Raw genomic sequence first — 13,416 nt, forward strand, 5'->3', positions numbered from 1 at the left:
TCATCTCTGCCTGGGACTGGTGTGCAGGCATGTGACATAGTTCTGGCCAATGAGATGTAAGGAGAACACGGCTGCGGGCTTCTGGGAAATCTTTTCCTTCCCCATGTAAAGAGATATATAGAGAGAGGGCCCTGCCCCTTCTCTCTCTTCCCTGCTTTGACACTATCGTGTGAGAAAGCACAGCTAAGAGCGGCCACAGCCATCTTGTGACCCTGTGGGAGGCATGACTGACACTCCTTAAGGCCATCCCTGCACTGCAGGACCAACCCTGAAACAGCGGCTTTGAGATGTATTGTTAAACGAAATAACAAATGTCTTTTGTATTTCAGCTTCTTTTGATGGGGTATTCTGTTGTTTGCAGTCAGAAACTCCCAAAAGATACAGACTTAGTCACTTAGTAACATCTCACAAGTGAGTCTGACAAAGAACAGCTGGTTTCTGATTGTCTTAGCAGGTCTCTTCCAACATCCAGGAGGTACTTTGGCAGTTAAGATGAAGCAATTCATAGTTAAGACTCCTACTGACTCAATCCCTGAAAACTAGAACCTTCTCCCCCACAATGAAATCCTAGGTAGTTAAGAGACTGTTTGTAATCAACTGGTAATTAAATGGACACTCATTCATTAGCATCCCTAAGAACAACTTGGCTGCTGGACAGCTTTTGGAGAACATGGCCTGGGGTGGTAGAGGCGCTGTGGAAGGGATAATGTGCTTAAAGGCAAAGAAATACCTAAGGTGCATAGGTTAAGAGCTGAACCCCATTAAGTAGAGAATTTTCATGTAATTTTTTCAGCTGATGAGTTTTAGGACCACTCCATAGTCTTATGTCTATTCAGTTCGATGAAGTTAGTTAATTTTCCTTTGCTTTGTAAATTTCCACCAACTTGCATTTTAATATATTTGTGTCTTTAAATTTGTATGCAAAGATTGCATAGGCCATCAATTTGATGAACTCCTCACAGGGATTATGCGGTAAATATAATTAAAGCATCGAGATTCCACACTGACAAAGCAGAAAGTGTCTTGAAGTGAATATTAGAATTCTAAATTAGTAATTTTTATTCCACAAGAGAAGCAATTTTTTTCTCTCTGAGTCACATCTCTGTTATGGTCATAAAAATCAAAGAAGAGAATTGCAAGCATTAAAGAAGTATTTATTTAATCTGTTATCTTTTCAAGAATATACTAATACAGAAATAAAGATAAGCTATAGATATTAAATATGAAGTGTGTGTGATGTAAGCTGTCATATAAACTGTAAAATCCAGGGGTAGAGTCTGCAGATAAAAGTATCTATGAGTCTATCATTTTGTTGTATTTCTGCATCTTTGAGTGTGTAAGATTATATTATTACCCTATCGAACACCTATATAATTCTCACCTTAACTCAAGATCCAGAAATTCAGCAGGCATTTTCAAGTGAATGTAAAGATTCTTAAGTTCTTCTTGATCCCTGTAGCCCCACACGGGCTATACTCTGAGCTAAGTGAGAGGAGAAAATAAAGAGCATATCTTAACAGTCTCAGCAGTCTACGAAGCACCGCTCAATGCTGTGAATGACAGTCCTCAGTCTGAAAAATTGTATTTACACGCGGACAATGTCAGATGGCACACGGGACTTGGACATCAAGAACATCAGCTTTTGGGTCACTCTATTAGCTGTGTGATGTGAGCAGATCATTTACCCTCTCTGAACCTCAGCTATCTCCATTTTCAAATTGGGATAATAATCCCTGAACTAACCACCTCTCCAGCTTCTTGTAAACTCCAAACCAATAAAAATGAAATGCTCCAAATGAAAGCAATTTCAAAACTATAAAGTGCTTATAAACGTCAGATACTTACAATTAATACTTTGCTTTTCTCTGTAATCTCATTAAGGTATAAGAAATGTCAACAATTTTGTTTCTAAAATAATTCCACTTACAAAGCTTAACTATGTCAAATTCTGTTAAATAGCCATTAGGCAACATGGGGAACAGCCAGGTCAGTGTATTAGGCCATTACTGTGTTAGTCTCTGTATTTTCCCACAGAGCATCCTTCAGTGAGGTAAGCTGGGCAGCTTTATTGCCTTAAATAATAGCTTCCTATAATTCTGCCCTTGTCATTCTTTTCAATTGTTCTAACTTGCCTGGCAGACGTTTCCTGGCCAACTGAGCTGACTAGCTTCAGGTTCCAGTCGTGTCCTTATGAGGTCTATTTTAGACCAAGATCCTAGGGTGTAAGACCATAGTAATCAGCTATACAAGAGGTTTTTAAACTGAAGTTTCAACTGAGATGGCAACTGTATAATCATCCATTTCAAAGTGAAGTTGAGGCAGTCTCCATAGGGAAAGTTACAAAGAAACATACAGACTCCCTGGACCTAGGGGTCAGGCTTAGGCTAAAAACAAGGAGTGAGAGAGCAGAGGGGGAGGATGCGTGAGGAAATTTCTTTGGAGAGGAGTGTGATGGTGCCACCTCCTTGGTCTCAAAGCCAGTGAGAGAGAGGGGCTTCGCAGGGGGGCCAGCCAGACACTGCAGGTAGGGGGTCCAGTGGGCTTGACCCAGGAAAGCTAAAGCTGCATCTGTGACAGCATGGAGGGGGCTGCACCGGGATGGGCCTGCACTCTCAGAGTCACTGGAGCAAGAGATGTGTGGGGTTTCCCTTGGACTAGAGGTGGGGTCATCTTGGGACCCATCTAAAGGGGCTGGAGTGAATGCTGGATTTCTAGGGGCAGGGAAGAAATTGCAAGCTCTCAGTGGAACAGTGCTGCATGCCCCCAAAGAGTCCCTGGGAGACAGGGCTCCATTTCCAGAATCTCTGAAGGACCCAGGAACAACCCCCATGAACTGCTTTAAGCCTAGGCCAGGCCCAGCACGCTCAAAGCCAATCAACTCCAAGAAGAAGCGCTCCGACTCCTGGTGTCTCCTCTCCCCACTCCTGCCCACCTCCACCAGGTAGGGTCTTAAATAGCCTCTAGCGAGTGGGGGAGCGGTGAGCCTAGGCCACACGCATCCCTGCTGGGAAAGTCAACTACAGACCTTAAGTCTGACACGGGAGAGGGGGACAGACCCTTACTTTCAGGTGAAGTTTGATGCATTTGTTTATATCTTGTGCCCAATGTTATAATTTTGGAATGAAGCTGTGGTTGAGACTTAGTTACTATAGGAGTATCAGTTATCTAAAAATAAGCAGAAAATATAAGGACCCTACCCAACCATCCAGGGGTTGGGGAAGAGAACCAACACTGACTATATTTTAAAATGGCAGTGAGAGACAAAAATAAAGTTGCATTTTGATCACATCTCACAAGTTGTGAATTCAAAATACTAGTCTTGGTTTTATATTAAATGGGCAAAGATCCCTTTGCACAATGGAGTCCAGTGGCCATAAAAGAGACTTGATGATATGACAATTCATATTGTCACTGGAAAAGATTTCAACCCTGAAGAACACAAATACTTTTGTTTCAGACCCTAACATTATCCCATCAGCTAATAAGTATTCATTGTCTGTTATGTGCGAAATCCTGTTGGGTACTTGAAGAATACTTACATTCCTTTAGTTCAGGTTAGTACTCTTTCCCACCTAGCATGATGCCTTACACATAGTATGTGCTCAAAAATATTTTCAATTTAATTATTCTTTACAAGATACTTAGCACCAAGGGCTGTGGCATTTTTCAATGTTGGCAACAACACTTCAGCTGAAAAATCTCCATATTTATAAAACGTGGTGGAAACCTGAATGAAGAGTGATTATGGTCTCACTTGTGTTTAACACTGTAAAGTGTTGCTGAACGGCCTAATAGGAGAGAACAGAATTTAAAGCAGAAACATATAAACGGGGTCCTTTTTGCCAATCAACCGTGATGACGCAGTAAGAACAAAAAATGGTGGCTCATAGGAGGCCTCACTTGAATCAACCGCGGTCACTCACTAGACGTGGGGCTCCTATTTTGTCTCCTGTCGATGGGGACGCCAGGCCGCTACCTCAAAGTGGCAGGGACACTCAAAAAGATAATATACAGTGAAATACCCTTTGGAAACTCTAAAGTGCCGCACAAATGCACGGGCTTCATAATAGCAACAGTTTAACATTTGTTGATTGTCACGTCCATCGCATTTTAAATCTACTTTCTCATTCAATCTTCACAAGACCTCGCTAGGTACTATTTCCGACCAATTTACAGCTGAGGAAACTGACAGGTTAAGCAATTAGCTCCAGATGATACAGAGCCGCAACTTGAACCAGCAAATCCTGACTCTTACCTCTAAGCACTAAACTGCTGTCCAGCTTATTATTCAATAGAGTCGCTGAGGTCTCACAGAGGCTCAACAGATGTGGTTCGCTAAATTGTTAATATAAAAGTAGATGTCTTCCCACCCCGGCTCTTCCATGTTGACACCTCGCCCTGCCTCTCGCATCACCGGTTCGCACTCGGGTCCTCCAGCCCTCGCCCAGGCTCCTCCCACTGCCCCGCCTGCCGGCGCCCAGGTCCCAGCATTTCTACGCATGCGTGGGAGATCCGCGCAGGCCCAGTGGCCGAGCGGCGCCGGGAGACTTCCTTGCCCGCCCCGCCCCGCCCCGCCTGCTCCATCGCTCCTGCGGCTGCCTCGGGAAGGCTGGAGGATGAGCTGAGGCTCCGCGCTCCCTGTCTCCAGCGCTAATCACAGGTGCTTTGGGTCTGGCCGGAAGCCCCCTTCCCTGCGCCCACTCCCAACCCATTCCCTGTCCTGCTCCGCCCACCTAGCTGCGACCTGGCTCTGCAGGCTGGCGTCCCGGGCTGCCCGGGTAGGTAGTTTGTGTACGGTTACCATGGAGACGCTGGCCTGCCGGGCGGAGCGGGCGGGCAGGCGGGCGGTCAGGGTGATGATGCTGCTGCGCTCTGCCCAGGCCTGGACCTTGGAGGAGGGGGCGTTGTCGGGAGTGGGGGAGCCGCTCTCCGCGCGAGAGGTGAGGCGTCCCTCCGGTTCACCAGGGACCCCTCCTGCTGTCGTCCGCCTCTCTGTCTACGGATGGGGGAGAGAGGCGATGAGAGTGCCCTGTGCATGCTCTCGGGGTGGGGCCATGGCTGTCCTTATTTCTATACACTGAGCATTTAGACAATTGCGTGGTGCTTAATAGAAGCCCAGTAATATTTGTTGAATGAAGAGTGGTAAACTAAGGGGATTTCTAGGCAAACAGTGACCTGGCCAAGGTCACACATGGTACCTGGGCTCTTCTAGGCAACAGATAGAACCTCAATAGATGAATAAGTGTATGTGTAACAATATGCATTAAAATATATTGTATGTACCTATAATGCCTTCTATCATTCGTTCCCACGAGTATTACAGCAGGTCTTCCATTTCACCCTGATTTAGAATTACTTTAATTTGGTAGGAAAGCAAGTAGCACTGTCTATTTGTATCCTATTATGTGAATCTATAAAACTCTAATTAGTTGTTGATTTGGCATAGCTGATATTCAATAAAATACAATAAAATTAAATTTTAAAGCTTATAAAATGTCTGAAAACACTGAGCAAATGTCATTCCCTTTCTTTTGCAGTTTGCTAATGCAGTTTTTATTCATGGGAGAAAGTTTTGTTGTATCTTTTTATCAAATGGCGCTTGAACAGCGCTTAACCTTTTTTTAAGGGCCAGGCACCATGCTAAAGCCATTACATGAATTATGTCATTTAATTCTCAAAGCAATTCTATGAGGCAATTACTTTTACTACACACATTTTACAGATGAGGAAACTGAGGCGTAGAGATGTTAGAAAACTTTCCCAAGGTTACATGGCTGCGAATTGTCAAAGGATTTGAACCCTTACTCCAGCATCTAAGCACTTAACCACTGCCTCTTTGGATGTTCATATTGACACAAAAGTAATTCAAAATCGTAGTAAGGGTCTTGAGTATTTGATTTGCAGGGAAAAGAGTATGACGATGGCCAGTCTTTCCCCTCTTGCAAACATCCTGATAGTGCAGGGTTGCATTGATCAGGAAGGCTCTGCTGCAGCAAAGATAAAGACAGGTCTTTAAGTAAAACCTAAATGATGACTTGAAACTTTCTCCTAACCAATAAGAAATATTTTGTTTAAGAAGGTCTCCAGTTTCAAATTTCCTACTGCCAGTAGTGTTCATCTTCTAAGAGTCCTGTGGACGTCATAAACTCAGGACAATGATGCAAGACAGAACTCAGCGCTTTCTCCTTTCCCTTTGAAGGCCACTTCTCTTCCTGTTTTCTTTTAAAAGATCCCCTTGCCCTCTTGTCGTCCCCCCCCCCCCAAGTTTGCATACCCCTTGTCACCTCTGGCCCCTTCCTGTCCTCTCAGATGCCAAATCTTGTTGGTTCTTGCGTTCTTGGTGCGTGATGCTCATTCTCATTTCTCTTCTTACCTCTATTTCACCTTCACTCCTATATCTCAGACTTTCAGTACTTCATCCGCTGATCAACACCACTTTTATCAAGTCTTACTCCATGCCAGGCAACGTGAAGCAAAGGCAAGAAGGGCAACGGGGCTAAATTTGATCTCATACTACCACATGGCATCAAGAGTCAAATGCCATTTGAATAAAGTCCAATATGCTTTCCTATTCCTCTGTAACAAATGTCTCCAATTTGAGAAGCCATGCAGCCTTGGTCTGGATATTTCCTAGGTCAGGTCTGTATTAGAAAATGGAGTCCGGTTATGGAAGTGTTGACCTTTGGCCGTGCCTCACTTCAAGCACTGGGGCTCAGAGTCCGATGGGGCAACAGTAGGTACACAGGCAATTCTAACACGCTGGGAGGGTGTAGTGACAGAGAACTGGGGGCCTTGTGCAGTACCAGGAAGGGACACCTAACTGAGGCTGGGAGGGTGGACAAAGCATGCCCAACAAAATGGTTAGCTGGGCGATTTTATAAGAACTGCCTGATTTCGTGGCTTCTGACCTTTCCCTCCTTTCCATCCTGCCCATCCCTGCCAGATCACGTCATGCCTCAAAATCTCTTTATTTGCTCATTAGCTTTTATTTAATTTCTTGACCTACCATTCAGTGCTCTCTCTGGTCCAGCTCTAGTCTTCATTTCCAGATCTTCATGTCCAGCCATACCCTCTATGTTCTTGACGCTCTGCCTTGGCTCTCTCTTTGACCTTGCTGGAAGTTCCTTCTCCACGCCAGCCCCAATGTCAGCCATTGCCACTTGCTCAAATTGAGCACATTTTCCAGAACCCAGCTGAAGCATCACCTCCTCCAGGAAGTCTACCTGACACCTTCTCCCAATCAGAAATCTCTTCCTCTTTTGTAATCACATGATAGTTTGCTGTATTTATTGCCCCCATCAGTTTCTGCCTTGTATTAAAATCATTTGGGTGCAAGCAGGGCTGATACTCAGCTGGGACACACCAAGAAGGCTGTTCTGGTTGTGAAAATACTGGCAGGTCTCTGTATTGGTGTGTAAGTAGCTGCAGCCCCCAGTCCTCTGAGTGCCTTCCTCCCACCACCCCATCTGGTGGGTAATAGTTTGAATATGATCTCTTGGCGTATGTCATAGTTTTTTGTTTTGTTTTTTGCTATTCCTTAAGACTCTATCTACCTCACAAAAGTGTTGTGGGGATTAACTGAGATGATGTACTTGAGAGTACTCACTTAGCACAGCGCTTGGTACTAAAGTAAGTGTTTAACCAGTATTAGTGGTCCTTCTGGGTCTTGAGTGAAGACAGGGTTTATTCCTGTCTGTGTTCCCAGAGATCCAAGCAGAGGGCTGTGCACGGAGAAGACAGTCAGTCACTGCTGGCTGAAGAGATTCATTCCAGTTGTCAGGAGAATTTTTGTAAAGTTAAAATTTCTGTGAAACTATCATATTATAGTTCAGGTATAGTTTACCATACATAGGCAAACTTTCAAATTCTGAGTGTTTTTTTTTTTTCTGCTTTATCTCCCCAAATCCCCCCTGGTACATAGTTGTATATCTTAGTTGCAGGTCCTTCTAGTTGTGGGAGTGAGTGTGTTTTAAGTTGGCAAAAACCATCTGTATTAAGAATTTGTAATTTAACAAATACAAAGCAAAAAAATCCTTCCACCCCCCACCAAAAACCCACTTCAAACTCAGTTCACTTGTATTATTGAACATTTCCATGTTTGATTTAGTTAATAATGTATTAATATTAATAATAATAGATTGTGCAGATCTTACATCATTGAAATAATTTCTCTCAGTATAACTGTTAAAGTGAGATTCGAGGGGAAGAGAGAGCAAAACGGAGAGAGAAAATCATGTTAGAATTTGTGGTATGAATTTACAGACATACAGATCTTAGCTCAGCAACAATCTTCCTCAAGCAAAAAGAGGAAGATTGGCAACAGATGTTAGCTCAGGGCCAATCCTCCTCACCAAAAAAATAAATAAATAATTTACAAATGAAAATATTTTTAAGCCCAGTATGAACATTGTTTCCACCAGTATCTGATCAATCTAAATTCCTGTCTACTCAAATAATTTACAGAATTCTTAGAATTTGATCTAAAGAAATGTTTCTGCTTTGTTACTCTATGAAAGAGTATAGTTTTCAATGCAAACTAAAATACAGCCAGGGAGAGCCTTAGTCAGGAATGATGATCCATTCTTACTCATCCAAAGCACTTTCTCTAGTCCTTATTAGGTTTGCCAGATCACGTTTGGACATTGCTAGACTCATTAGTGCCATGTGGAGCTGAAGGAGTCGCACACCTGATTTGGGCTCTGGAGGAAATTTTTGTTCATTGTACTGAAAATTCTCACTAAGTGACATAATTTCTTACTGCAATGGGCCTTTTAAAAACAAGCAAACCGACCAACCTGTCATGAACACTTAAGTTAGATGTTGTGGGACTGGATTTATATTATTATGCATCCAGAAATAATGTATATGTATAAAATACTTTATCCATATTTGTAATAATTAGCACTGAATATTTTTAATAAAGAGCCAATCATCTCATATCCTATATTAGAAGTTAAATGTACTAGCCCTGGCCAGTTTTTGTTGGTTGTTTTAATGTACATGATTCTGGAGACCTTGCTTAAATTCAAACTCCTATATCAAAAATTCCCAGAATAGGATTGCTTATCTAGTAATTTTTTACTGTTTTACCTAAACACATGGCCTCTCCCTGTGAGAGGAATGGCATATTCTTTGTAGTTTTCATCATACCCTTTTCCTTTTCCTCAAAAACTCTTAGGTGGGCCCTGGATGGAACTAAAGACATGTCCTGTTATCTGATGTTATGTAACAACTTGATGTCTAGACTCACAGTATAGCGAATCCTCTTTATTTGTCTAAGGAATCACCTGTTGATTCTGCTTATGGAAATACAGTCTGTTAGTTTCCTTGGGCATATGTCACAAAAATTTTTTTCTTTTTCTCCGAAGTTATTCTAAAATCGAGCAGCTGAAATATATGAATAATTTCCGTATCTCTCTCCCTAGAGATACAACATTTTCAGGGATGAGAGGGTTTCTATTATGAACACCTAATATCATATACTAATTAGAATTAAGTTTTTAAAATCTCAACTATTGTAAAGTTTAGAGCCGTCAGAGGTGTCTTGCCAAGTTAACTAGGCCCCCATGGAACACGCCAGTGTTTAAGAAGGATCTGCAGGGGCTAGCCCGGTGGCGTAGTGGTTAAGTTTGCACACTCTGCTTAGGTGGTGGCCCGGAGGTCGCCAGTTCGGATCCTGGGTGTGGACCTACACACCACTCGTCAAGCCATGCTGTGACACCATCCCACATAGAAGAACTGGAAGGATTTACAACTGGCATATACAGCTATGTACTGGGGCTATGGGGAGGGAAGAAGAAAGAGGGGAAGATTGGCAACAGATGTAAACTCAGGGCCAAGCTTCCTCACCACCCCCCGCCCCCAAAAAAGCATACTTAAAAAAAAAAGTTTAAGAAGGATCGGCATTCTCTTGGCCCTTGTGCATGACTTCAACTCTTTAACTGAGGGAGGCAGCCTGGGAAAGGATAATTTGATACTAATATTTGGTATCTATTCATCTAGGATACTATCTCAAATTGAAGGTGATTTAAATTAATTCATTCAAATATTATCGTGGGTAAATGTGAGGCTGAACCTTTCTCTGAGTTTACAAACTACGTTTGTAAAAGAAAATATAGTTTGGAAATAGGCCCCATCTGTCTAAATTTAACCTTATACTAGCATTTTGTGTGGGGGGCAGTGGAAACGAAAAGGAAACATTAGTGAACATCTGAACAGAACCACTTCAGTGTTTTTTTAATAGATTGGTGAATATGAGATGATTTTCTCTTTCTAGTCTGTGCTCTTTTGTCATTTATCCTCTTTCCCTCCAGGTTTCGCTTTCATTCTGGATCTCTTTCCTGCACATTTTCCTCAATCGCATGGATTCCCGTAGGCATAACTGTGCACATCAACCTATATTTTTGAAAGCTCTTCTCCCATTCTGATCTTCCAACTGTAACTGCCTGGTAGATTTTTAATTAAAAATTGTTTGTGACTTTTTTCAGGTTGAGAGTAGAGGAAGAGTTTAAGCACATATGGATGGGTTTAAGCATTCCTTTCTAAACTACTGGATGAAAACAGTTGATATTTTGTACTGTATGTTTGTAGGGTGTGGTGTCTACCTGAAGAACATTTTACTTTAAAAGGGAAGATGCTGTCTCCAAATGATAAAAAGTTAGAAAAGCTGGAGCCGTTCTATCGACCTTCAGTGTCCAAGCAGAAGACCAGTGCAGAAATCATAAGTGAAGCTCGAAATGCCTTGAGAACAGTTAGGGCCCAAAGGCCATTCACACCACGGGAAGACCAAAGAAAACTATTTGGACCTGCGTCTTCGAGGACACCAGAAGGTAGGCCTCCTTCCTGCTTCAGGTAGGTGACATTTCTCTTCCAGATGACATTTTCCCTTAATTCTAGGTACGGATAGTGGCTTTTTTTAAGTTTGACTTCTGCGATTAAGTTTGACCTCTTGTATCTGTTCAAGATTGCTAAAGATAATTCCAACTTCTTGGGCCCAAGAAGTTGCTTTGGTTCGAAATGGTTAATGGTGGTTGTCATATCAACTTTATAAAGCAATATGAGCAAAGCTTTAAAGAGATCACTGTGTACATTTCTTCTTTTCATTATTCAATATTTTTTAATCCTACTAAAAGCAATGAAAAGATATTAATAAAATGTTTTAAGTACTATGATTTTTTAAAATTGCTTCTTTCTCAAGACGTTTGCATTGAATGCTTTTCCTTGTTTTGGGGCTAGAGTAAACTAACATATACTAGAAATAAAAGAAATGATTCTTCACAAACTAATGTTTCTGTCCCATCTCCTGTGCTAGCCTCCACGCGGCCAGTTTTGAGTCATCTGATTCCAGACCCTTCTCTGGCGCACGTCTCAGTCCACTAGAGCTTGTGAGTACTTTACGTTTCCACGAGTGCTGTGACATGGAACTGGCCAAAAATGCTTGGAATCAGCATGTATATGTGCTGAAAATGATCGCATGGACCTAATGTACTAATAATTTAATACAAAAGCAAATTCTTTTATACTTTTTCAAATATAATGGTTGGTATCAAATGAAACACATTATTATTTACCTGTAGTTTGATAATAAAGAAGAATTTTAGAAATAGTTAGTGAATTGGCAAACAGAATGTTTCACAATAATTTTTTTTGTTCTTTTAAAAAGAGTTATGCACATATATTTTTTTAAATTTTATTTTTTTGAGGAAGATTAGCCCTGAGCTAACATCTGCTGCCAATCCTCCTCTTTTTGCTGAGGAAGACTGGCCCTGAGCCAACATCTGTGATCATTTTCCTCTACTTTATATGTGGGACGCCTGACACACCATGGCGTGCCAAGCAGTGCCATGTCCGCACCTGGGATCCGAACGGACAAACCCTGGGCCACCGAAGCGGAACGTGCGAACTTAGCTGCTGCGCCACCGGGCCGGCCCTGCACATATTACTTTTAGTAGTTATATATACAAATAAATTTATATACCTGTACATAAAGAGTCAAAGATTTGTTACAAAAAAACCGCCAGCAGTCTCCTGTCACCTTATTTTTCATTCTCCCCTCCCTAGGGGCTCTCATTTTAAACTCTCTTGGCACATCCTTTTGGCATTTACATTCAAATTTCTAAAAACACAGCGTTTCGCTACTCTCTGACTTATGAGTTTGAGGAATTGTCTAATGACTTCCCACTAAGAAAGATGAGGATTTAACTCTTATCTCTACGCTTCCTCACAAGGCATTCACCCTTTCTGTCCCCACTGCTGCTCCTAATATAGATACATTACGATTTTGGTCAGATCCTTTTTCTCCGTCTATGATCATATAAACCCTATTTCCAGCTGAGCCTTGAACTAGTGATGACTAATGCTGATTACTTCTCCTTCCCTGTACAACTTTTTGTTTTCCCTGGTGTTAATAATTGTCTTGCTTTTTTAGTTTTGTATTATTACTATTTAAATCCCAAACTCTTCCCCAGTGGTCTAAATCGCCTTCATATATTCAGGCACATGAGGTATTCTATTGATTCATCTCTTTGGAGAACTTTCCACACTCTCTCTTGGATCACTCGTCCTAGGCATCTGGCCTATAGCTCACTTCTTCCTCTTGTGCCAGCTTTCCTGTTTCCTGTATTCTAAGCCCTTCTCTCTTTTTTTTTTGGCTGGGAAAGATTTACCCTGAGCTAACACCTGTTGTGAATCTTCCTTTTTTTTTCCTCCCCAAAGCCCCAGTACATAGTTGTATATTCTGATTGTAAGTCCTTCTCATTCTTCTATGTGAGCCACCACAGCATGGCTACTGACAGACGAGAAGTGTGGTTCCGCATCTGGGAACTGAACCCGGGCTGCCAAAGTGGTAAGAGCACCAAACTTTAACCACTAGGCCATCAGGGCTGGCTAAGTCCTTCAATTTCTTTTTTTTTTTTTTTTTGCTTGAGGAAGATTATCCCTGAGCTAACATCTGTGCTAGTCGTCCTCTATTTTGTATGTGGGTCGCTGCCACAGCATGGCTTGATGAGTAGTGTAAGTTCATGCCCAGGATCTGAACCTGTGAACCGGGGCTGCTGAAGCAGAGCACACCAGACCCAATCACTACGCCGTGGGGCTGGCCCCAGTCCTTCTATTTCTTGATTTACTCTTGTTTTTGTGGAGTATTCCCTCCAACAGCTTCTTGAGAAGGGGTATATGGGAAATAAATTATTTGAGACCTTGAGTGCTGTTTTTCTCTCTGGAAGTTTGTAGGATTTTTCTCTTTGTTCCCAGTGTTCTGAAATTTCATGATAATGTGCCTTTGTCTTAGTCCACTTTCATCCATCACCTGGGCATTTTCAATGTGGAATCTCATGCCCTTTGGCTCTGGGAAATGTCCTTGAATTATTTTGATGTGTCTCACCCTCTTTTTTGTTCTGTTTGCTCCTTCTGGAATTT

At 42.1% G+C, this 13,416-nt stretch overlaps 1 protein-coding gene across 6 annotated transcripts in view; it reads left to right on the forward strand.

Annotated features, from left to right (window-relative positions):
- The first annotated feature begins 4,503 nt into the window (after positions 1-4,503).
- ARMC2 (armadillo repeat containing 2) overlaps positions 4,504-13,416 on the forward strand; it is a 98,003-nt gene continuing 89,090 nt past the window's right edge. The window contains exons 1-3 of one of the 6 annotated variants that reach the window (XM_008520591.2): positions 4,504-4,660; positions 10,591-10,851; positions 11,312-11,384. In XM_008520591.2, the coding sequence (XP_008518813.2) occupies positions 10,634-10,851; positions 11,312-11,384 (291 nt within the window). In that variant the 5' untranslated portion in view covers positions 4,504-4,660; positions 10,591-10,633. Of the gene's footprint in view, positions 4,941-10,590; positions 10,852-11,311; positions 11,385-13,416 lie in introns of all 6 variants that reach the window. The other 5 variants (XM_008520610.2, XM_008520600.2, XM_070559225.1 and 2 more) reach the window with 5 other exon arrangements.

Source organism: Equus przewalskii, chromosome 9, assembly GCF_037783145.1.
Source record: "Equus przewalskii isolate Varuska chromosome 9, EquPr2, whole genome shotgun sequence".
Classification (NCBI taxonomy): domain Eukaryota; kingdom Metazoa; phylum Chordata; class Mammalia; order Perissodactyla; family Equidae; genus Equus; species Equus przewalskii.